Source organism: Benincasa hispida, chromosome 12, assembly GCF_027475165.1.
Source record: "Benincasa hispida cultivar pf3 chromosome 12, pf3_genome.v1.1, whole genome shotgun sequence".
Taxonomy (NCBI): Eukaryota; Viridiplantae; Streptophyta; class Magnoliopsida; order Cucurbitales; family Cucurbitaceae; genus Benincasa; species Benincasa hispida.
Genome location: NC_143489.1, coordinates 22,100,582 through 22,125,945, shown reverse-complemented (window position 1 = coordinate 22,125,945; position 25,364 = coordinate 22,100,582). Strand labels below are relative to the sequence as shown.

At 36.5% G+C, this 25,364-nt stretch overlaps 4 protein-coding genes across 5 annotated transcripts; all 4 read right to left on the bottom strand.

Moving 5' to 3' along the window:
- Window positions 1-650: 650 nt before the first annotated feature.
- NOA1 (P-loop containing nucleoside triphosphate hydrolases superfamily protein) lies at window positions 651-7,986 on the bottom strand. 2 transcript variants are annotated; one of them, XM_039019936.2, is made up of 13 exons: window positions 7,448-7,986; window positions 6,763-6,948; window positions 6,564-6,650; window positions 6,392-6,471; window positions 6,075-6,156; window positions 5,595-5,615; window positions 4,960-5,005; window positions 3,428-3,546; window positions 3,150-3,263; window positions 2,968-3,075; window positions 2,803-2,892; window positions 1,468-1,597; window positions 651-1,333 (listed from the first exon to the last, which is right to left on the bottom strand). In XM_039019936.2, the coding sequence occupies exons 1-13, from the start codon at window positions 7,850-7,852 to the stop codon at window positions 1,248-1,250; spliced, it is 1,554 nt and encodes a 517-aa protein (XP_038875864.1). In that variant the 5' UTR covers window positions 7,853-7,986; the 3' UTR covers window positions 651-1,247. The 2 variants fall into 2 exon arrangements, with proteins under 2 accessions (XP_038875864.1, XP_038875863.1); XM_039019935.2 differs by having other exon boundaries at window positions 1,488-1,597.
- Window positions 7,987-16,465: 8,479 nt separating this feature from the next.
- On the bottom strand, window positions 16,466-16,855 carry LOC150031866 (uncharacterized). The gene has a single exon (XM_090308312.1). The coding sequence runs from the start codon at window positions 16,853-16,855 to the stop codon at window positions 16,466-16,468; it is 390 nt and encodes a 129-aa protein (XP_090164438.1).
- A 75-nt stretch (window positions 16,856-16,930) lies between these two features.
- On the bottom strand, window positions 16,931-17,898 carry LOC150031865 (uncharacterized). The gene is made up of 2 exons (XM_090308311.1): window positions 17,691-17,898; window positions 16,931-17,589 (listed from the first exon to the last, which is right to left on the bottom strand). Exons 1-2 carry the CDS (start codon window positions 17,896-17,898, stop codon window positions 16,931-16,933), a joined length of 867 nt encoding a protein of 288 aa, XP_090164437.1.
- A 6,105-nt stretch (window positions 17,899-24,003) lies between these two features.
- Window positions 24,004-25,134, bottom strand: TIP5;1 (tonoplast intrinsic protein 5;1). The gene is made up of 3 exons (XM_090308743.1): window positions 24,975-25,134; window positions 24,488-24,711; window positions 24,004-24,387 (listed from the first exon to the last, which is right to left on the bottom strand). The coding sequence occupies exons 1-3, from the start codon at window positions 25,132-25,134 to the stop codon at window positions 24,004-24,006; spliced, it is 768 nt and encodes a 255-aa protein (XP_090164869.1).
- Between the last annotated feature and the right edge of the window lie 230 nt (window positions 25,135-25,364).

Sequence of the window (25,364 nt, the reverse complement as noted above, 5' to 3'; positions counted from 1 at the left end):
TCTATCAAAGAAAATTAAAATTTTACTAATAATTTCTCTTTATTTTTCTATTTTTTAAAATCTCCCTAAAAATGCAACATTTTTTTTTGGTAATCTTATTTTCAGTAAAAAAACGAGTTTAATGTAATTAAAAAAAAAAATGATAAATTATGGAAACAAGAAACAACCCTTCAACTTACAAGATTAGCCTCGTTAGTTTCATTTATTCTCCTATTGTTTTAAAATTTTTGTTTTAACCTTTAAACACACTTCTTTAAATCGTCTAAGAATAGTTAGTTACACATTTGTTAGTTGTTCCTCGTTTTTAAAATGAGAATCCGACTTGTCAGTTGACTTATAAATTTTGGTGATTAAGGGAAAAAAAATATATATATATAAACTACTATTAATTGTTCTTTTGTTTTAACCCCCAAAAAATTACCAAAAACAACGAACTGTTCTTTACTTCCCTTCTTGTCCTTCTTTCTCATGATCAATCGGCAAAATATTAGGTTTAAGTATTTGGTAAATCTCAAGGAATAGCACCAACCCATCCCTTTGTATAATCAGAGAGAGAGAACACAGTTATACAAAAAACCAATATCAATAAATGAACGGAATTGAAAGTGTCGTCTACAAACTCCTTAAATGGTTAAGAGTTAAAATGAAACTTTTGAAACGATGGAAGTATATAATTGAAACCATGCTCAAGTTGGCCAAATTTTCAAGATTTACTGTTTACAAGTTCGTTCTAATTTTTTAACAGCCATAGCTTGAAAACTTGGTAGCCATATCGATAATAGTACATCTCCTATCCTTCTGTCTAGTGTCTATCATATCTTCCCACAACTCTTTGTGCAAATTTATGTGTTCTCTACATTTTATCCTTGAATTTTGGCATCTGCATCTCCATTACTAGAGATTCCAGAGAATTCAGATGCCAAATTCAGATTCCTCAAAGTTCAATAAGATTCATACGCTTGTAAATTAACCTATATATCGTCCTTTTTCTTTGCAACTACAGTTCATTCGCCAGGCGGCAGAACCAGCGGACTAGTTATACAATTAATCATGAAATATATAGATGAAAAGAGGTAGAGATAGTACCTAAAAATACCATCTTGGCCTTACTTCCTCTTCCTCTTCTGTCAAATCACGGTACTGATACCATTCTGATCCAGCTTTACCAACAGGCATGGGAGGCCTAACGAAAATCTCTACTGGTTTAGGGACATGGACAGCCAACTCGAGCTTATTGACCGATGATTCTAAATCAGGCGGATTATATGGAAGTGATTTCTTTCGTTCAACAGTGATCCATCCCAAGCCTGATATAGCCACATCACAAGCAGGCCTGTAGAAAATGCAAGGAGAAATAAGTTCTTATTTCCTGAGATGCACCTACTAGCCAGCCAGATTACATCAACCAAATCACATCCAGAATAACAATGGGGAGAGAACTAAGGTTATTTTACAAAAGAACATAACCTGCAAGAGTTTTATCACACCTTTGCTCGTCTTGAAAATTTATCTTCAATTGACGCACTGTTTCGAGTCCTCTCCAATCATCCCTTATTTGTTTTCCAGATGGAGGTGTTAGTGAAATCCCAAGTTCTTTCTGTCAAATTGTAAAAGAAAACCTCCAATTACCAATAGGTTAAAATAAAAAGTGGGAAACAGTCCCCTGAATACATAGCAATGTAGCATTCGATCTTCAATCATCAAATCTATGAGTTGTTCGCCAAGATTATTTTCTGAATATAAGATGGCTATAAAGGTCAAATGCATGTTTTTATAGACCAATCACCATCAATTGTGCTTTTAAGTACAAAACAGTAGGTGGAGGAGGTAAAAATAATCTGTTTGTTTGGATTGGACAAGGGTGAAATGAGAAAATAGAAGTGATCCGACTAACCGCACATAAATAACACCAAGTAAGTTTTTCGAAAACTTCTCCTTTCAAGACCATGTTCAAGTCAGCAGGCCTTCATTTTCCCAGATTGCTAGCAGACTACTTCTCGGATCAGATCTCCTCAGTTTAATTTAATTTTGAGCCTCTATTGTATTGTTTGTTTTGCTTTGTCTAATTTTGACTTATGTTAAAACCGTGTAATCTTGTAACTCGTTTGTACGGGTTGAATCTTAGTCTTGATTTTATTGCACTTGAGGACAAATTATATGAAAATGATGTGGGTACTAAGGGGTGTCAACCTAGTTGAGATGCTTTGGTGCGCCTGATCTATAGGTCTTTTAGCTCTTTGTATAATTCTCTTGTACTTTGAGCATTAATCTCATTTCATTAATATTAATGAAGAGGCTTGTTTCCATTTCAAAAAAATAAAAAATAAAAAAATAACTACACGTAAATAGAAACTAGAAAGGTACATTACAATTTTAGTCCTTCCTGAACTTCAAAAAGTGTTAATATGTCTCTAAACTTTCAATTTTATATTTCATGGGTCAATGACATATTAAACATTTTTTGTAAATTGATGCATCTATTAAACATAAACTTTGAATTTTGTATCTAGGTTTTTGTTTTAAAAAATGTCAAATAGGTTACAAGACCTATTAGGCACAAATTGAAAGCTTAGGAGCCTATTACACTATAAAATTTAGAGACCTATTAGATATAAATTGACAGTAATCTATTAAAAACTTTTACATTGTGGGACCTATTAGACACAAACTTGAAAATTCAAAACGAAACTGGTAACTTAACCTTAAAGTATTCATCTGATGCATAATCTTCTGTTGATTACCACCCAACATTAAGAAAATTCAGAAAAACGAGTCTATAATTACAAAAAGCATTTTCATTACCTCATAAAATTCATCTGCTTTTTCAGTAGGAACCACGCGGATCTGCAATCCTTTTGGACCATAAAATGTCAAACACATTTCTGGTTGAACCTGTTAACAACAATGACATGCTAAATCCAAAACAAAGTACCATTTCTAACAAGTTCTAATAACTGAAATAAAGACCTTCAATAAATCTACTCTCACGAGACCTCCCCAAAATATAGAAAACCCATTCAACCCACTGGATAAGTCCTTGCTTCCCATCTCATTGTCAGTTAGAAGTTGATGAACCTGACATAGAAAAAGGTCAAGGTTGAAAGCAAGAGCCAAGCAATGTAAACGTTATAGAACTTAAGTCTGCATACTTGGAAATTTTGACCCCTGAGCCGACTTTGAGGAGCCAGGGCAGGAAGATCTTCTGAATGAACAACCGCAGCTAGCCTGTGGTGGAGATGGACTCCAGGCGTGTCATATAATTTCTGTATATGAAAATATGCTAATCACTTCCCTAGAATGAATAAGTTTCTCCTTTCATAGAAATTGGAATCACTGGTTAGGCAAACAGAACAGAAAATATGTTGGATAATATATATATACACACACATATGGGTTCATAAGGAACTTCACATACAAAAACACATACCCCTCCTCCTAAGAAAGCATCAATTTGTATTGGACCTAAAGTAGTTCCAGGAACAGCAGATTGTATGGGTCTGTACTTTTGAGCTGCTGCAGCAACTGGATCCCTTTCAGCCATCTTCTCTGCCATCAACAGTTAGTTTAGGAAGTTGATTGTGGCCATCCATAGTATCTAATCGATTAGAGAACTGCAGCGATCAAACTACCAGAAAAGAGCGGTCTAAAAAGTGGAAACATGCATTCTTTATACTTTACTTTTTATTGAAAACTTAGAGGTGACAAATATTTTCCCATATGATCAATTGACTACTTCATGTAATGATCCCCCACTCTGTCAGTGTCAACGTTGTCTATAACATTTGACCAATATCGTCATGAATGGGAGTAAGAGAAACCATGATAAAAATAACTTATAACAGCTTTTTCTCCAAACATGAAAAGGTTGACAACAATATAATGACACAATGACAATAATGATGATAATGACAACCATGACAAAAATGATGATGATGCTAAGGATTATGCAATCAATGATAATATGGTATCATTTGATAGAGGATCAACTGACAGACATCATGCAGATTCCCAGAAAAGCATCGTTGAGCTCTTTTATTATGCTCAACTCCTGGCAAGAGTATAAGTTTGAATTTCATTACGTTTTAAGATGATCCAAGGGGAACACGTAGGACAGAGGAATTTCAAGAGTCATTTGGGCCTCCACATACTACCTAAAAACATTCTTCACCTTCCTAAAGCTCTTATTCCTCGGCAATGCCAATTTCTTGAATATCGCAAGAATGAAATTACGTGGAGCACCACTATCATTGGAATTTAGAACCACCACTTCCTATTGCTTAATGCTTCCCTTAATCTTTCATCATGGGGTGGATTGATTTCTATTCATCAAATTTAATGGACAACTCTATTATATTATCACCTTCCCACATACCCCCTGGATTAGTACTGGATTGTTGTGGTATAAAATGACATAGTTGCTTATAGGACTACTATTGCAAGCAATTATGGGAGCTTTGTTTCCCTTTCCCTTTTCTTTTTTTCCTTTCATTTTTTTTTTAATGAGAAACAGATATTTGATTGATATGATGAAATACAGCCCTGAACAAGAAGAGCACAGGTTAAAAAAACACCTCCAGTGTTTCAAAATGTCATTTAATCTATAATCGGTAAGAGAAGTGAAGAAACATTAACATCAACCAAGAGCCTTTACAAAATTATTTTCTAAGGTTCTACCAAATGGTAGAATTTATTGTTGAAAGTCCTGTTGTTCCTCTCCTTTTATGTGAGGTTTTCTTTTATATCTTTGGTTGTTCTCTAGGTTAAAGGCTTGTCAATTTTTAATTAATCTCAAATTAGATCATTTGTAATTTTGTGAATAATTTGAGAAATGAAATAGCAATTTGTGATTGGTCCAAATTTCTCACTCAACAGTTGTCCTATTCAAAGTTTGACATATGCTCAGCATCCTTCAATGATGGTCAGAATGCTATATAGATGACAAAAGGAACTTGTACTCACTCAGTAAAGCATTGATGAAAGCAGACTTCCCAACATTAGCTGAGCCCTACATGCATATCAAATGAAAATCAAGTCTCATTAATCATATTAACATATTATCTAAAAGACAGACGATAACATGTACTAAAAAAAAAATTTAAGAAATGGGGAGAAAAATATAGAAAAGCTATTTGCTATGTCATCTTCAAATCCTAAGAGAAGAGGTCGTCCAGGCAGCCACAATTGGTGATAAAATTTAATTAAGAAGAAAATTTGGAAAGATAGTGCAAAAATATTAGATGTAAGAAGAATCGAGAAGAAAAAGGAAACTTGCAGGACTTGAGAACAATGGGGCCTGATCTGGCTTTTATGCATAGTATGCCATGTTTTTGGTTTTACATGTAATTAGTGGCATATGATTCAATCAGTGTCATTATTATTAAGAACAAATCTCAAATTTCATACTTTTAGGTGACATTTTTTTCTCCTATTTAGTATGAATAAATATTCAGTTAAATATTCAATTATCTTTGTTTATATATTAATTATTTATCAATTTATGAGTGCATATTATCACTATCTATTAAAAATAAATGGAAGATAAATGGCATATGTATTGTAACAACTATTTTGTTTAAATTTAATAGTATACTAACCAGAATGTACACATCCCGCCCCTGCACCAGAAAAATTAAATCTAAGGTTCAGTATAGTAATAAAATAGAAACAATATCTTCTCATCAAAATTATTAAAAAAAAAAAGTAACAAAAACAAAAACAAAAACAAAAAAACAAAAAAAGAAGAAACAAAACAAAACTGATACAGAGACAGCATTTTACACAAAATGAAGATGAGCAGAAGTTGAGGACATAACTCAAATATGCAATTAGTAAAGAAGGGAAAAAGTTCATAGGAAATAATAAGAGATTTGCTTTGAAACTTAATAACCATGTGGATATAGAACTTGTGACTGGATCATTAAGATTTTAGTGCTGATATAACGAACACCATTAGACTTCATAAAGGCTAAAACTTCCATGATCTTTGTAAATATTGCATGAGGCCAATAATTACACCATATCAAAATAGTTGGCAGGTGGATTTGTAAGATTTATCAAAGTGAAAGTGAAAAAACCTTTTTCTCCTTTTGAATATCTGCTACAACTCCAGCTACACCAACCAAAGACTTTGAGCTCGTCAGATGGACACTCAGAACACTACAAAATTTAGACAATGCTTCACAATTTAGAAGTCCAACCAGGAACTTTAGATTACAAAGATCATGCTCTTGCTCTCACTGAACAATAAATCACATCAATTAAAATTTGTGAACGCTTTAATTAATATAAGATGGATTCTTGCCTCAGGATTATTCCACAAAAGAATGCTCCATACTTTCAAAATGATGTAGATGGAAAGACATTCCACAAGGCCAAAAGGAATCCAACTTACCTAAGCTTCTTTTTGGTAGTAGCCTCCACAACCCAATCCCCAATACAGTTCAGATCAGTCCCCTTGGGAAGGAGATCAACCTACACAAATCTTTATTAGTCCAAAGCACAAGAAGAAAGTTATTCAATATTTATCAATATCATAAGACCAACAAAAAAGTTCAAAAGATCACCTTAGTGACCACCAGTATTATCGGATTTGCACCAGCAAGATCACGCACGCGTGCCAAAAAACTGCCATTGAAGTCAACTATGTCAACCTATAACTCATTGCCAGAAAAAGAGGGAGGAACCTCGTATTACGCTCAGCAACTGCAAATATCTCAACTTCACTTCAGGGTAAAGCAAAAAAGACAGACAGCCTAGGCTTACCAATTTCACAATCAAAGCCTTCTCATAACGTAAGTGAGAGAGCTTTTCTCGAAGCTCCTCAGCTGAGATGAATTGCTTTCCCCCAGAATAACCTCCATTTCCACCTACAGCAGTTATCATGTGACCATGAGACAAAAGTCGGCACCTCCCACAGATAACTCTTCTAAGTTGGTGATGCTTTTTTTTCTGCCCATAAACAGACATCAAACAAATGTAATTCAAGAGCATACCAACACTACAAGACTATGTAATGTAACAGTATTTTCAATTTTAAAAAATGCGGTCTAGACAAGTCATATCATACATTTCCACCCATAAACAGACATCAAACAAATGTAATTCAAGAGCATGCCAACACTATAAGACCATGAAATGTAACGGTATTATCAATTTTAAAAAATGCAGTCTAGACAAGTCATATCATACAAGCCTATCCCCTCAAATTCAAACCAATACCAAAAATCCAGTAAGAGAAATGACACAGTTCCTAATTATATCTTATCCAATAGTTATACAGTAACCTCCAGAAAGCCACAGAATGAAATCTAAACCCTCACTACCAGGTCCAAAAACTGAAAAAACATAACACATCAGTTTTTCCCGATCATGAATACACAGAATTACACAAATAATTTCAAGTTTTTTTTTTTTTAAAAAAAATCACTATCCAAGTACAAGTACGTACTAATTCGTAGGTTTCCGGTTCCACATAGCCCGGAGCATCCAATTCCAAAGTCTGCAACGGAGCACCACAGCCATAACAAGCAGCAACCGCCAAAGAAACCTTCAAAGCCTTATCCTTCTTTCTTTTCCGATTCTTTTTGTTTTCTTTGTGCACAAACTTGGCAGCTTCGACAGAGTGATGGCGTTCCAGGAATCGGTCGCCTCGGGTGGGCGCGGCGGCGCCAATGCCGTCGATTTCGGGTGGGTCGACGGTGGGAGGTTTTTTGTAGGAGGTTTCGAGTGAGAATTGGGAGACTGTGCGGGATGAAGTTGAGGGAGTTTTGAGGGATTTAGAAGTGGAGAAGGAAGTGGTAAAGATAGAAGGAAGTGAAGGGAAGAAAGTGGTGGAGAAGGGCGCGACCGCCATTGATGAACTTTGGTGTAAACTCTCAGATTGGCCTCGCCGGAGATAGAGGCTGTGGGTTTGGCTTGGACACGTGGGATAGAGAGTGCTAAATAAATGGGAGAGTATTGTTTTTTCTTTTGATCCTGGATAAATTATATTATAAGTTCTTTTTTAGGAGAAATTATTTTATAAGTTTAGTCTTTGAGGGTTTTTTTTGTTTTTTAATTTGTATAAATTAATTTTGTTTCCTTTGGGGAAAAAGTTTATAGAATAATAAATTTGATTATAAGAGTTCACGGGAGATATTATTGTGGTTGAATGTATAGGAGTATCAGAGTTTGTGATCCCTACTTTGGGAGTTGAGATCGATTGGCTTGACTTTTTCTTTTCTTATGATCATTGAATAAGATAGTTTTTGAATTATTAAACTACTTCGATAGAATTGAGAAAATTTATCCCAACTAAGACGATTTTGAATGAGATTCTTCTATTGATTTTTAATGGAGATTCAATACTTTTACCACATCAACCGATCTCAAAATAAAGTAGTTGATGGTTTTGCTCATTGGGTCAGAATGAGACCAGTTCTCGTGTATGGTCGAGAATTTAACATTTGTGGGTGATAACTCTTGTCGATGGGATGAGGCACTATTACACAATTTTTATTTTTTTATGCATTTCTTCCTATAAAAAAATTTGTCTAATAACATCGTGAGTTTTCAATTTCGAGGCTAATAAATTATCACATGAGTCCTCACACTTTCAATCTTTTGTCTAGTTGATTATTAGATTTTCGATTTTGTCAAATAGATTTTTGACCTATTTGACATTTTATACGAATTCATGAATATAATTATTAGACATAGAATTTAAAATTTAAAATTTTTTTGAATATCAAAAAATAATAATCATTATGTGTCTAATAAACTAGTTAATTTTAAAAAATTTCAAATAGATTAGAGTTCTCCTATTCATGAATTCTCTTTGAAAAAACCATAATTACGAGATCTTGAGACAAAATTGAAGGTTCAAAGGTTTAATAGACATTTTAAAAATTTGGCGAAATATAAGAGGTTTTTTTTTTTTTTTTTTTTTTTTTTTTTCAAATTCAAAATCCTATTATACACAAATTTAAAAGTTCAAATACTATGCTTGTAATTTAACTTTTTCCCAACCAAATTGTTTAAAATATTTTGAAATTTAAGATTGGTTATATTGTGACCTTTAAACTTAGTTCATGCATACTCCAGAACAATTTATGGTTATGGTTAAAACGAGGGAACTTAACATTTTTAGTAGAGTTGCAAGTTAAACAACTACAGGACTTTAAAAATTTATGCTCTATTTGTATTAGGATTCAACCGAAGTGATTTCAAAATCAAGGACTTTAAAAGATGGGAATGATTTTAAATCCTTATATTGTCCATGTAATTTCTTATCTTAATCAAAGCATTTGTGAAAGACATAAATGCACAAAATCAAGAGATTTTGAGACGATAATTGACATTTAAAGAATGCATATACAATATGATCGTGATCGTCTATTCAACTTTCAAATCAATTGAAAGTGAATGAATATCTTTCTCCTCTCCTTCGTGTTTTTACCATGTTAATATCTTCTTTTATCATGTTGTTGTTGCAATTAATTACATTACAAAAACAAAGCAAAAAATCAATGACATTTCTTTTCATAGTCCAAGAAAAATAAGTTCAAACCTAACGTACTAAATTTGGTTATACATGCTATCAAGTCATCTTAATTCTCATGGTCTTAATCATCTACAATACATAAATATATACATGCGTATATAGGTAGGGATAACCACAGTGTGACAGTTACAATTCATAATTTTCATTTGAAAATTATTCATGTTTGGTGTCCATGTAAATCTACAACCTACTTGTCACTTTACCTATAAATAGTGACATTTGGTGGATCTTAAAATCACACATACATTGGTGAGAATTTCACTTCCATTAATTTTCATATTATCCAATTTCATGATTTTGGTTATTTTATGTTTTTAGTTATTCTATTTTATAATTTTAGTTTTTATTTATTTATTTATTATTATTATATAAAAATATTATTATATTATATTTTTTACATCTGTATTCCCGTTGTACTCCACAATTTCATAACATAAATTAGATGTTATTTTGCATATTTAGTACATATTAAATTTCTAATATAAATATAATATTTTGTGATAGTATTGCCATGACAAACCTTACAAAATTGGAATTTGTAGCATTTGATATCAATGGTAATAATTATTTGTCATTAGTGCTTGAAGCCATAAAAATATGATCATCAGCAAACAAATTTTTTTTCAAAAGCTCGTCGTAAATGGATGGGCTTGAGGCTCCAAAATTTAAAATTAATATGTTAGAGAAAACATTTTTCTACATTTCGGATATGCTCCTGCAGTAGCAATATTGAGAGAAATATTTTAAAAGTATTTTGTACTCATCTGATGTCTTATCGTGGCTAAATGAAATTCAGCCAACTAGAGCAACAACATTCCCTGAAGAATGTTGTAAATTTTAAATCGTGGATGAAAAGTCATGAATCTTGACCAGTAGGAACAACAACATTCCTGAATACTATGAATTTTAATAATCGTGGTCATGGTTGAGGTCACGACTATGACAGAAGAAGAAATAATTATTATTTTAGTACTAGTTGTTCTAATCATTCAAATTTCAAAAGAACTACACAAATGATGATCACAAAGGAAAAGCTCACAAGATAAAAGTTCAAAAAATGTTGAAAATAAATGCTTCTGATGCAGAATGGCATTGGTCATGTAATGTCAAAACATTTATTTGACCTCTATCAAGCCTCTCTGAAGGAAAAATGAGAAAAATGTGGAAGCAAATTTTACATATTAGGATAATGACATATTTGACCCATCCCATATGAAAAATTTGAATGTGGCGGACTTCTTTGAATCACCTAAAGAGAAAATCGGCAGAATTGATGGAACATCAAGTGTTTCCTTTGACTTTCAAAATATCTAGACTTAATATTGTTTTTTTCTTTTTCATCTCCATGTTTTCTTTCTTCTCTCAATAGATGTTAACCTTTGCATATTCCAAATGTTGTTTGTCTTATTATAATTATTTTCTTTTAATGAAAAAACATGGATCATTTTCATATGTTGGGTGTTTCAAAAATGAGTAAAGAAGATCTATGTCTGGCAGACAGTGCAACTATACATGTAGTACTTACAAGTTAAAAAATATTTTTCCAAACTGACAATGTTGGAAGCAAAAGTCAATATAATATCAAGTTCTGCAAACCTAATTGAAGGATTTGGAAAAACAAATTTTATTTTGTTTAGAGGAACAAAATTTACAATTGACAATGCATTGTTCTCTAGTCAATCAAAGAGAAATCTTCTAAGTTTTAAAGATACACGTTGCAATAGTTATCATATTGAGATTAATAGTAAGAATAATGTGGAATATCTATATATCATATCCACTGTCTCAAATGAAAAACGTATATTTGCCTATTTTATCTTCTGGATTGTAGTGTACTCATATACGAGTAATTGAAACATATGCAATAATGAACAAGAAGTTCATGAATCCTGACATATTTACAATTTGGCATGACCAATTGGGTCATCCAGGATCTATAATGATGAGAATAATTATTGAGAATTCAAATGGACACCCATTGAAGAATCAAAATATTCTTCAATCTAATGAATTATCATATGATGCTTGCTCTCAAGGAAAATTGATAATTAGACCATCACCAGCTACAGTGGGGACTGTATCACCTACGTTTTTAGAACGAATTCATGGTGATATATGTGGACCCATTAACCCACCAAGTGGACCATTTAGATATTTTATGGTATTAATAGATGCATCCAGCAGATTGTCAAACATGTGCTTATTATCAAGTCGAAATCTTGCATTTGCAAGATTACTTGTCAGATAATTAAGTTAAGAGCACAATTTTCTAATTATACAATTAAGACCATTCATCTTGATAATGCTGATGATTTTACATCCCAAGCTTTTGGTAATTATTGTATGTCAATTGTAAGTGTTGAACATCCTGTAGCTCATGTTCATACACAAAATGATTTAACAGAATCACTTATAAAACATTTGCAATTAATTGCAAGACCATTCGAGAGCTAAGTTTCCTTCATCTAAGAATTAATTGCCTACTTTATCTTCTGGTTTGTAGCTTATCATAAGTACTCGACATTACAATTAGCTTATGGTCATGGGCCAAATATTTTCCATCTAAGAATTTTTGGATGTCCAATATATGTTCCAATTGCTCCACCACAATACACTAAGATGAATCCTCAGATAAGGTTAGGAATATATGTTAGATATGATTTCCCATCAATTATTAAATATCTTGATCCCCTGACGGATGATGTATTTACTACACGATTTGTTGATTATCATTTTAATTAGACAAATTTTTCAACATTAAGGGGAGGAATTAAGAAGTTGGAAAAAAAATTACATGGAATACATCGTTATTGTCTCATTTAGATCCCTGTATAGATCAATGTGAACTTGAAATTTAGAAAATAATTCATTTACAAAATATGGCAAATCAATTACTAGATACATTTATAAATGCAAAGAAAGTAACTAAGTCACATATACCAACTACAAATGTTCCATAAAAAATTGATATCCCAACACAACAAGTTGTCACTAATGAGTCTGGAACACGTCATAAGTGTGGTAGACCAATGAGTTCCAAAAATAAAAATCCTCGAAAACAAAAAATGATTAATAATGAAAAGAACTTGGTTGAAAATGTAAATACCCATAAAGAAATCCTCGACATGATTAGTGAGAAAGGCGAAATACCTAAAGATAATAATGAAGCTTCAATAAACTATGTCATGACAAGAAAAAGATGAAATCGAACTAATGTAATTATTGACAACATTTTTGCATATAATGTTGCTCTTGATATTATATCTGAAAATAAGGATCTTGAACCAAAATCTGTTGAAGAATATCGACATAGAAAAGATTGGTTTAAGTGGAAAGAAGCAATCGAGGTAGAACTAAACTCACTTTCACAACATCAGGTTTTTAGACCTGTAGGCTGAACACTAGAAGGTGTTAAACCTGTAGGATACAAATGGGTATTTGTGAGGAAAAAAAATAAAAATAATGAGGTCATAAAATATAAAGCAAGACTAGTTGCACAAGATTTTTCACAAAGATCTGGTATTGATTTTGAGGAGACGTAGTATCCCTTGGTGGATGCAATTACATTAAGATATTTAATTTGCTTGACTATATATAAAAGACTGAATATGTATCTTATGGATGTAGTCACAACATATTTATATGGATCTCTTGATAACGATATTTATATGAGAATCCCAAAAAGATTTAACGTTCTTGAAACTTATACATCAAATTCCCAGGAATGGTATTCAATGAAGTTACAGAGATCACTATATGGATTGAAACAATCAGGATGGATGTGGTACAATCGCCTGAGTGGATATTTATTGAAAGAATGATATAAAAAAAATTCAATATGTCTGTGTGTTTTTATAAAGAAATCATAATCATGATTTGCTATTATAACTGTATATTTTGATGACTTGAATATAATTGGAACTCCTGAAAAGTTTTCAAATGCAATAGAATATCTTAAGAAAGATTTTGAGATGAAAAATATCATAATAACAAACTTTTACCTTGGTTTGCAAATTGAGCATTTAGTAGATGAAATATTTATTCATCAGCCAACATATACAGGAAAAATTTTGAAAAGATTTTATATGGACAAAGCACATCCATTAAATATTCTAATGGAAGTCTGTTTATTAGATATAAAGAAAGATATATTTCAACCTCAAGAAGATAATGAAGAACTTCTTGGTCCTGAAGTACCATATCTTAGTGCAATTAGTGCACTTACGTATCTTGCTAATAATACAAGACCAGATATTGCAATTTCAGTAAATTTATTAGCTAGATACAGTTCTTCTCCTACAAAAAGACATTATAATGGAATTAAACATATACTCCGTTATCTCCGAGGAACAATCTATATGGGTTTGTTTTATTCAAATAAATCAAATTTTGATCTAGTTGGTTATGTAGATTCTAGATATTTATCTGATCCACACAAAGCTATATCTCAAACAAGTTATCTATTCACATGTGAAGGAACTGCTATATCATGGCGATTGATGAAACAGACTATAACGACCACTTCCTCAAATCATGTTGAAATTCTTGCAATTCATGAGGCTAGTCGAGAATGTGTATGGCTAAGGTCAATGACTCAACACATTCGTGAAATATGTGGCTTGTCTTCTAATAAAAACATTCGAACAATATTATACGAAGACAACACAGCTTACATAGCCCAAATCAAATGAGGATATATTTAATCAAAGCTTTTCTACACTTATGATCTTGAAAAAAATGGCGACATCACTTTACAACAAATTTGTTCGAAGATAACCTAGCAAACTTATTTACAAAGGCATTACCAGTCGCAACTTTTGAAAATCTGGTGCACAACCTTGGAATACGACGACTCAAAGATCTTAAGTGATGTTTCCATGAGAGAGAGTAAATATATTGTATTTTTTTAGGAGTATGTATTATATGAAATACGTAGTCTTTTTCCTTCACTAGGGTTTCTCCCATTGGGTTTTTCTCAGTAACGTTTTAACGAGACATATTATATATATATATATGGGTATCTAAGGGGAGTATTATGAATATTATAATAGAATATAGATACTCATTGCTTATTGTCTCATAGGCCATATGTCACCATTCATGTTGTCCATGCGTCTGTTTTGTAGTTATTCATGCTTGGTGTCCATGTAAGTCCACATCCTACTTGTCACTTTACCTGTAACAACCCTAGTTTCCTACTAAATTCTAGGATGCCACTTCATGCATGCATAGGTTTAACCGTACATTTTCTTTTAAACCATAAAAAAAGGGCCAAATTTTATTTAATAATGCTCAAATGAGCAAAAATAAGAAAACATAATTAAATAAAAATAAATAAGCTAAAACAAAAAAATAAAAGAAAGTAAAATAAAAATTTATCGTTCGGGGTACCCCTAAACACAACTTTAAAACAAAGACAAGTAAATAGGCAAATAATAAAATCAATAAATTTTGCATGAGAGTGTAAAACGCCTAACTCCTAAACCAAACTTCAAAACATGATACTAAGTGTGGAAGCAGTAAATCGTCCTAATGGTCAGGTCCCAGATCAAGGCACACTTTCATAAGTAGTGACACAAGGGTCACAGGCATAAACACAAGTGGTGAACCTAAAAAGGACACCGTACATAAGCATAAGATGTGGGCCCGAAGGCTCACACATACGATGTGCATAGCCTAATGGTAACACTAACAACCACTAAAAACTCATATGGTCATAAGCATAAAAACATGAATCCTGGAACTAATAGTCATTAAAATATCAGACATAAGCATGCAATCAAGGCCATGAGTCAACATCAAACTTTAACATCTGCATCAAACCTTATCACAGTATCCCAGTCTACCCTTACGTCCAACTTTATCACAGTATTCTCATACGTCAACTTCAGCACAATTACCCATAACAAATTTCATCACAGTTAACTTCAGCACAATTACCCATAACAGATTTCATCACAGTTAACTTCAGCACAATTACCCATAACAGATTTCATCACAGTTTACTTCAGCACAATTACCCATAACAGATTTCATCACAGTTTACTCATATATGACATAAATATTTTTCAGCAAGCTTATCAAAATCTTAGGAAAAACCGATAGTAAACCACTTACCTCAGGATAACAAACTGCCCCCAAAACGAAACCTTACTCTGCTCGAAAACTTCTTTCACCGCCACACGTTCCTGAAACCAAACACAAATTCCATGGGTGAAGGTTAGCTTAGGCCCAAGAATCTAAAAAAACAGTGGGCTGCAAAAGGGAACCAAAACTTACCCTGAACAGAAGAATCAGGCAGAATCAACCACGGTTCGGCAATAACCGGCACTGCCCGTATTAGAACTGGTGACCGTCGCTTGGGTTAAGCCGGTGGTTGGCGAACTCGACGTGCGACGCGACTGGCTGGAGGTCTGACGCGAGGCGGACAAACAGCAGGGAGGCGTAGCTGTAGGTCGTCGAAGGTCGAGCTTCGCAGTGGCAAAACTAAGGTTTCGACTAGGCAGTACGCGATCGACGAATGGATCTGAGTGTCTTCTGGTGCGCGCTCGACGGCGGCTTCGGCTAGGCGGCACGCGGTTGACGAACGAAGAAGAAAAACAAACAACGATCGGTGAGACGCGCTGGGCAACACGCGCGAAGCGGCGGCGGCAAAGATGCACAGTGGGGCGGGTGGTTTCGTAATTCCGGAAGAGGAAGAAGAAGAAGCGAGAAAGAAAAATAATTTTTTCTTTTTTTTCTTTTGCACGCAACCCAAGGTCCCCCCGAAACCCCTTTATAACCCTAATTCTCTTTTCTTTTTCCTAAATTAACCACCAACTCCCCCCCCCCCCAAATTTTTTCCTTTCTCTCTTTTTTTTTTAAAAATAAAACTTTGTGGCGTCATACTCTTCCCCCCTTAATAAACTTTCGTCCTCGAAAGTTCTAATCCTGGAAGATCTCTAGATGCAATGCTCTCATCTCGTCCTCTCGCTCCCAAGTTGCTTTCTCAAATTGATGGTTCTGCCACAGAACCTTCACTAGTGGCACCTTCTTGCTGCGCAAAACTTTCACCTCCCTGGCCACAATTTGCGCAGGCTTGTCCTCGTAACTCAAGTTTTCACTCAACTGCAAGGGCTCAAAGTCCACTACATGAGACGGGTCCATTAAATACTTCCTTAGCATGGAGACATGAAATACATTATGGACCACGAAGAGAGATAGTGGCAAGGCCAAACGGTAAGCCACAGAGCCGACCCGCTCCAAAATCTCGAATGGCCCTACAAAACGCGGACTTAGCTTACCCTTCTTCCCGAATCTTAGGACACCATTCATCGGCGCCACTTTCAGGAATACATTGTCACCTACTTCGAACTCCAGATCTTTACTCCTAACATCCGCATAACTTTTCTATCTACTTTGTGCTGCTAGCATTCTAGCTCTGACCTTCTGCATGGCTTCATTCGTCAACTCCACTAACTCAGTTCCCACAAGTTTGCTCTCCCCAATCTCACCCCAGCAAACAGGAGACCTGCAACCTCTGCCATAAAGAGCTTCAAACGGCAACATGCCAATGATAGCTTGATAGCTATTATTATAAGCAAACTCTGTCAAATGTAAGTGGGAGTCCCAACCCCCTGAGAAATCCAACGCACAAGCGCACGACATGTCTTCCAACGTCTGATTTAGACGTTCTGTTTGCCCATCAGTTTGGGGGTAAAAAGCTGTACTGAAGTTCAACCGCGACCCTAAAGCTGCCTGGAGGCTCTTCCAAAAACTGGAGGTGAAACGAAGGTCCTTGTCGGACACAATTGACACTGGCACACCATGTAACCTTACTATCTTCTTCATATATAACTGAGTCCACTTACTATCACCGCGTACGTGGGATTTCCTGGAATAAAATGTGCCACCTTGGTGAGTCTGTCTATCATAACCCAAATCACCGAGAAACCCTTCGCTGTCCTGGGCAAACTCGTAATAAAATCCATAGCCACGCTCTCCCACTTCCATTCTGGCACATCTAATGGTTGTAGCAAGCCTGTTATCTTCTGCCTCGGGGCCTTCACCTGCTGACAGACTAAACATCTACTGACATAGTCAACTATTTCCCTTTTCATATTGGGCCACCAGTAATACCGCTTCACATCTTGGTACATTTTGGTACTACTTGGGTGCATCGAGAATGGAGAGTTACGAGCTTCTGCCAACATTTCCCATTTCAGGCCATCATCTGTTGGGACGCACAATCGTCCCTGATACAAAAGACCCTTGTCCACTGACACAGAAAATTCACTTGCCTGACCCAACCCTACCTGACAACACTTCTGAACCAGGTCGGGATCACCCTGCTGTGAAACAATAATTTTCTGCCTCATGGTTAGTTGCATTGTCAACTGGGCTAGCTACGAAGTGACTTCCCCCACTGCCACCGTAATCTCTGCTCATTCTAGATCTATACACAACTGAACCTGCTTAGTGATCAAAGTGGCCGAATGAGCTACTTTTCGACTGAGGGCATCGACTACCACATTCGCCTTACTTGGGTGGTAGAGGATCTTGTAGTCGTAATCTTTTACTAACTCGAGCCACTTGCGCTGCCTCATGTTTAACTCTTTCTGGGTGAAGAAGTATTTCAGACTCTTATGGTCGGTGAAAACTTGGATCTTTTCCCTATACAAGTAGGCCTCCAGATCTTCAGGGCAAACACTACCGCTGCCAATTCCAAGTCGTGGGTAGGATAGTTGCGCTCATGGTTTTTCAACTGGCGGGAGGCATAAGCGACCATCTTACCATGTTGCATAAGCACGCAACCCAAACCCTTCTTAGAAGCATCATTGTAGATCACGAAGTTCCCGGAGCCATCTGGTACGGTGAGAACCGAGGCTGAAACCAACCTTTGCTTGAGGTTCTGAAAACTGTCCTCACAAGCTTTGCTCCAAACAAACGAAGCTCCCTTCCTGGTTAACTGGGTCAACGACGTGGCCATGCTGGAGAAATTCTCTACAAACCTATATAGTATCCAACAAATCCCAGGAAGCTACGCACCTTATTGACCATTGTAAGGTGGGACTAATTGGTAACAGCCTCAATCTTAGCTGGATCCATTGAAACCCCATCCTTCGACACCACGTGCCTAAGGAAAGACACCTTCTGTAGCCAGAACTCGCACTTAGAAAACTTTGCATACAATTTGTTTTCCCTCAGTGTTCCTAGAACCTTCCTAAGATGTTCCTCATGTTCCGCCTCTATCTTGGAGTATACCAAAATGTCATCAATGAAAACGATTACAAAGGTGTTTAGGAAGTCCCTGAACACCCAGTTCATCAAATCCATGAATATCCCTGGAGCATTGGTCAGACCAAAAGACATTACAATGAACTCGTAATGCCCGTATCTGGATCGAAATGCAATCTTTGGGATATCGCTGTCCCTGATCCTCAGCTGATGGTAACTTGACCGTAGGTCAATCTTGGAAAATACGGTAGCACCCTGTAGCTGGTCAAATAGGTCATCGATTACAGGAAGCGGGTATTTATTCTTGATGGTCACCTTATTCAACTCCCTGTATTCTATGCATAAACGTAACAACCCATCCTTTTTCTTCACAAACAACACTGGTGCACCCCACGGAGAAACACTGGGTTGTATGAACCCTTTATCAAGCAGTTCCTGTAATTGAACCTTCAGTTCCTTCAATTCGGCCTGAGCCATTCTGTACAGAGCTTTGGATATAGAAATAGTGTCTCGCTCCAGTTCAATCATAAAATCAATCTCCCTTAGTGGAGGCAATCCTGGAAGTTCTTCGAAAATACATCGGGATAATCTCTCACAACTGGTTCAAAGGTTAGTGCAACCTCGGTTTCTTTTGTGTTAACTACGCTAGCCAAGATACTCCAGACACCTTGGTTAATCAATCTCTTGGCCTTAACCGCTGAAATCACATTGGGCAAAACTACTGTCTTGGCCCCTTTGAACTTAAAACTGGCTTCTCTAGGGGGTTAAAATTCACCTCCTTACGAGAATAGTCTATATTAGCATGGTTGGCAGCCAATCAATCCATGCTTAGAATTACATCGAAATCACGCATGTCTAATACTACCAGATTCACATCAAGGGTGCGGTTTGCTATTTCTAACTGACGTTGCTTTTATCTTTTCACTTGTTATCACAATTTCTCCTGACGGTGTAGACACTAACAAAACATAACCCAAAGGTTCCAAAACTAACATGACATGCTTTACGAACAACGAAGAAATGAAAGAGTGGGATGAGCCAGAGTCAAACAACGTTAAGGCATAGTGCCCCAACATTGGGAGTGTACCTGTCCACTATTCCCGAGTACTTAGCTTCCTGATGACTGGTGGCATAGACCCGACCCTGCTGCTGCTGTTGGTTTGAACTACCTTGATGCGAACTTGGGGGCTGACCCCCCGCACTTTCGGAACCACTACTAGGGCATTGGTCTGCCGTATGCCCTATCTGCTTACATCTGAAGCAAGTCTCAGTGTCAATCAGACAACGTCCCTAATGATGCTTCCCACATGACTTGCACACTGGCCTTTCTATCCAACTCCTCCTGAAGTAGTAGCCTGTCGTTGGGCATGCCCTACTGACCTACTTGTACCTTGACCTTCTGCGGAGGTCTCAGAGCTTTCTACTGAACTTTCCTCTTCTGGTCGGGGTCTAGTTCCTCCGTCAGGGACTTCAGAAACTCTATCCCTGAAAGACAACCCACGTGTGCTGCCGCTCAGAAAGCTACGACATAGGTGGGAGGCTCCAGGGCTTGCACAATGCCTCGCACCCCGTCTCGGAGTCCTTGCATGACCTTTCAACCCTCTTTGCTTCGGTAGACACTAGATCAGGGGTGAAGCAAGACAATTTGTCAAACTCCTCTTCATACTTTTCTATTGTCATGGTCCCCTACTTCAAGTTCATGAACTCAGCCTGCTTGTTGTACCTCACATGAACAGAGAAGTACTTCTCGTAAAACCGTTCCTTGAACTGATCCCACGTGGTTTGGCCTCCATCGGCTTCTATCATTCTCTCAACCGAGTGCCACTAGCGCTTGACATTGTCGTTGAGAACAAAAGCGGCACACTGCAGCTTCTGCTCCTCTGGACACCTCATGTACTGAAAGATCCCTTCAACAATGGACAACCATAACTTTGCATTTGTGGGGTCTTTCAAGGACCCATTAAATGTCGGGGAATCATACTTCTTGAAATCTCGCAGGTATCCAGCTTCTAAAGAAGGGCCTGCCATGGTCCGACTCGTGGCCCTAACTTGATTCTGAACTGGTGGTAACGGGACTGATGAGGATGGCGCCTGCTGTGATCGTACGTGCTGGGCTATCTGCTCGGCCACCATTCCCCTTAGTTGTCCCACCATGACCTGCGTGACGACATTCCCAATAGTTGCAGCCATAGCTATATATTCTACTGGAATTTCTGAGGACGATGGTCCTGGCGGGGGCACAGTCGAAGTTGAGGCCCGCTTCTTGGTCTAACCCTCTGCCAAGTTGACCTAGAGGGGTCACAAGGTGGCAGGTCCCACTCCTCTTGCCTCTGTACCTCGGGTTCTTGCAGGTCGGGGTCCCGCTCCCTAACTACTTTCCTACCTCGACTGCCCCTTCCTCTAGTTCGTGATGCCATACTTGGTGACCACACGCAACACTTTAATACACGCTAGCAGGGTAAACCATCAAACGACTGTATAACAAGTAGGATTTTATATATATATATATATATATATATATTTCCCTAAAGGTTATTTTTTTTTAACAACATACCTGGCGATGACGAAAGATCCATTTGTGGCCCTAAGGAACAGATTAGACTCACGATGTATGTCAGTCTATAGAACCTAAAACTTAGGCTCTGATACCAACTGTAATGACTCTAGTTTCCTACTAAATTCTAGGACGCTACTTCATACATGCATAGGCTTAACCGTATATTTTCTTTTAAACCATAAAAAAAGGCCAAATTTTATTTAATAATACTCAAATGAGCAAAGATAAGAAAACAAAAAAAATAAAATAAAGTAAAATAAAAATTTATCGTTCGGGGTACCCGTAAACCCAACTTTAAAATGAAGACAATTAAATAGTCAAATAATAAAATTAATAAATTTTTCATGAGAGTGTAAAACGCGTAACTCCTAAACCAAACTTCAAAACATGATACTAAGTGCGGAAGCAGTAAATCATCCTAATGGCCAGGTCACGGATCTTTCCTGTCATGCGCCAGTCTGTCATTACCCTTACCTAAAAAATAGGGAAAGAAAAGGGTGAGTATAAAAATATACTCAGTAAGCAGCTCACTACTGGGCCCCCTCAATGATCTGTTAGTCTTTCCATTAGACCAAAATGCACAAGGACATCATAGGCATAGGCATAGGCATAAGGGTCAAACCGAAGATACGCTTTCATAAGTAGTGACACAAGGGTCACAGGCATAAACACAAGTGGTGATCCTAAAAAGGACACCATATATAAGCATAAGTTGTGGGCCTGAAGGCTCACACATGCGATGTACATAGCCCAATGGTAACATTAACAACCACTAAAAACTTATATGGTCATAAGCATACAAACATGAATCCTAGAACTAACAGTCATTAAAATCTCAGACATAAGCATGCAATCAAGGCCACGAGTCAGCATCAAACTTTAACATCGTTACCCATGCATCATCTTTATCACAGTCTACTCATGCATCAAACCTTATCACAGTATCCCAATCTACCCTTATGTCCAACTTTATCACAGTATTCTCATGTGTCAACTTCAACACAATTACCCATAACAAATTTCATCACAGTTAACTTCAGCACAATTACCCATAACAGATTTCATCACAGTTTACTCATATATGACATAAAGATTTTTCAGTAGGCTTATAAAAATCTTAAGGAAAACCGATACCACAGGATAACAAACTGCCCCCAAAACGAAACCTTACTCTGCTCGAAATCTTCCTTCACCGCCACACGTTCCTGAAACTAATCACAAATTCCATGGGTGAAGGTTAGCTTAGGTCCAAGAATCTCAAAAGACAGTGGGCTGCCAAAAAGGAACCGAAACTTACTCCGAACAGAAGAATCAGGCGGAATCAACCACGGTTCGGCAACAACCGGCATTGCCCACGTTAGAATTGGTGACCGGTGCTTGGGTTAGGCCGGGGACTAACGAACTCGATGCGCGACGTGGCTGGCTGGAGGTCTAACACATGGCGGATGAATAGCAGGGAGGCGCAGCGAGTTATCGGTGGTCGAGCTTCGCAACGACGTGAACCAAGATTTCGACTAGGCAGCGCGCGATCGATGAACGGATCTGAGTGTCTTCTGGTGCGCGCTCGACGGCAGCTTCGGCTAGACAGCACGCGACCGACGAACGGAGAAGAAAAGCAAACAACGATCGATGAGACGCGCTGGGCAGTAAGCGCAAAGGGGCAGCAGCGGAGATGCATGGTGGGGGGTGGTTTCGCTATTCCGGAAGAGGAGGAAGAAGAAGAGAGAAAGAAAAAGAATTTTTTCTTTTGTACGCAACCCAAGGTCCCCCCAAAACCTCTTTATAACCCTAATTCCCTTTTCTTTTTCCTAAATTAACCACCAACTCTCCCCCTTTTTTTTCTCTCTCTCTGTTTTTTTTTTAAAATAAAACTTTGGGGCGTCACATTACCTATAAAATAGTGGCATTTGGAATCTTAAAATGTGAGAATTCCACTTCCACTAGTTTTCATATTATCCAATTTCATGATTTTGGTTATTTTATATTTTTAGTTATTTTATTTTATAATTTTAGTTTTTATTTATTTATTATTATTATATAAAAATATTATTATATTATATTTTTCACATCAATATTTCCGTTATGTTCCTCAATTTTATAACAAAAAAAGATTATTAAAAAAATATATATAAGGATATGTTTGGATTGACTTTTCTAAATACTTAAAAATATTTTTTCAATTAGTTCTTATTTATTAACCATTTTGTTTTTTTTTGTTTTGTTTTAGAAAATTAAACTGTACACTAATTCTACCTCCAAAATTCTTCTTTTATTATAACTTTTCACTAATGATTTAAAAAATTAAACCAAAATTTGAAAACTAAAATAAAAGTAGAATCAAATTTTGAGAATTAAAAAAAAAAGTAGTTTTTTGTTTTTAGAATTTAGCTAAAAATTCAACCATTGTACTTAAAAAATGTAAATTACAAAAAGGATACAATGTAGATAAAATAGACTTAATTTTTAAAAACAAAAAATAAAAAATCAAATGATTATCAAACGGAACCTTAATTATTTAAAAAAAGCATCTTAGATATAATGAGAGGTTAAAATTTTAAAAAGTAATAAAAAAAATAATAAGAACATAAACAACAAATTAAAATAAAAATTCATGTTAGCTACAAATTGTATAACAAACTACAACAAATCCGAAAACATTGAATTTTTGCACAAAACCAAAGCTTAAAAATTACACCACAACAGCCTCAGGAACCCCTCTGAATGAATCTACATTTTCAGCCGGAAAAACCACATTATCATGAACAATCCCAGCCAGAGCCGCCCCAATCAATGGCCCAACCCAGTACACTGCCTGGTTTTTGAAACTCCCCGCCACTATTGCGGACCCGAACGCGCAGGCCGGGTTCACCGATCCACCAGAAAATGGCCCGGCAGCCAGCACATTGGCTCCGGCCATCAACCCAATCATCACAGCGCCAATCGCATTGCACGGACCTCTTCTCGGATCGCTGGCGGCAAAAACGGTGTATACTAGGGCAAATGTCAATATACCTTCTACTACCGATGCTCCAAAGCCAGTCATCTCTTCGGCGATGGCATAGCTTGGAATGCGCTAGAGAAAAGTTTCGTATAACTATGTTAAATTACCAATGAACTCAAAAGATAATCCGTAAAATTAAATTAACCCCTTAGTTATCAAGTTATTTAATTACCTGTCCAACCATAGTGGCTCTAAGAACAATGCAGGCCAAGACAGAGGCAAGCATTTGAGCAAACCAGTAAAAGAGAGCAGTGGGAACACTGACATGGCCGCCGATGGCCATTCCGAATGTCACTGCCGGGTTGACGTGTCCACCGGAGATGTTGGCGGCAATGTAAACCGCCGAGGCCAAAGCAAAGGCATTGGTGATGGCAGCCACCAGAAGACTCGACAGGTCTGTCGTAGCAATGCCCGACATATACTTCTCTATCGCATACAAAAGTAATATTTAGTACATAATCCTTAGTTGATTAGGACAAAATTTTACCTTCTAACTTTTTCTCTATGTAATTAAAAATTCTTAATGAGAAATGAGAATTAAAATTTTAATTTCTTTAATTATTTTCATTTACTAGTTTACATACTCAAGCACATTGACGCAATTATTATATGGCCCCATGCAAGCAGGGCTTGCATGCTATCCCAAAAGCGAGAGAAACTGAGAGGAGTAAATGGGATGTGATACTTACGGGAGGCCATGGATGTTCCGACGACAGAGAAGACGTAGAAGAAGGTGGAGATGAACTCGGCAACATAGGATCGGAGTGCAGTTGGGGTGACGGATTGTCGGCAGCGGGAAGCAAGGGAAGTAGGGGCCATTTTGCAGAAGAACATTGAAGAAGGAAATGGAGGGAGAAATTAAACTGATAAGTTTCTGGGGAAAGAAAACAAGAGAAAATTATAGGCAAGGAGTTTGATGAGATGAATGGGTGGATTTTGACGAAAGATGACAGATAAAAGACGACAGTGGCAGTTTGTTTCATGAACAGTTACAACGTTAACAGAGGGATTTTGGAATTCAAAAATTTTAACTGCCTATCAAGATGTGG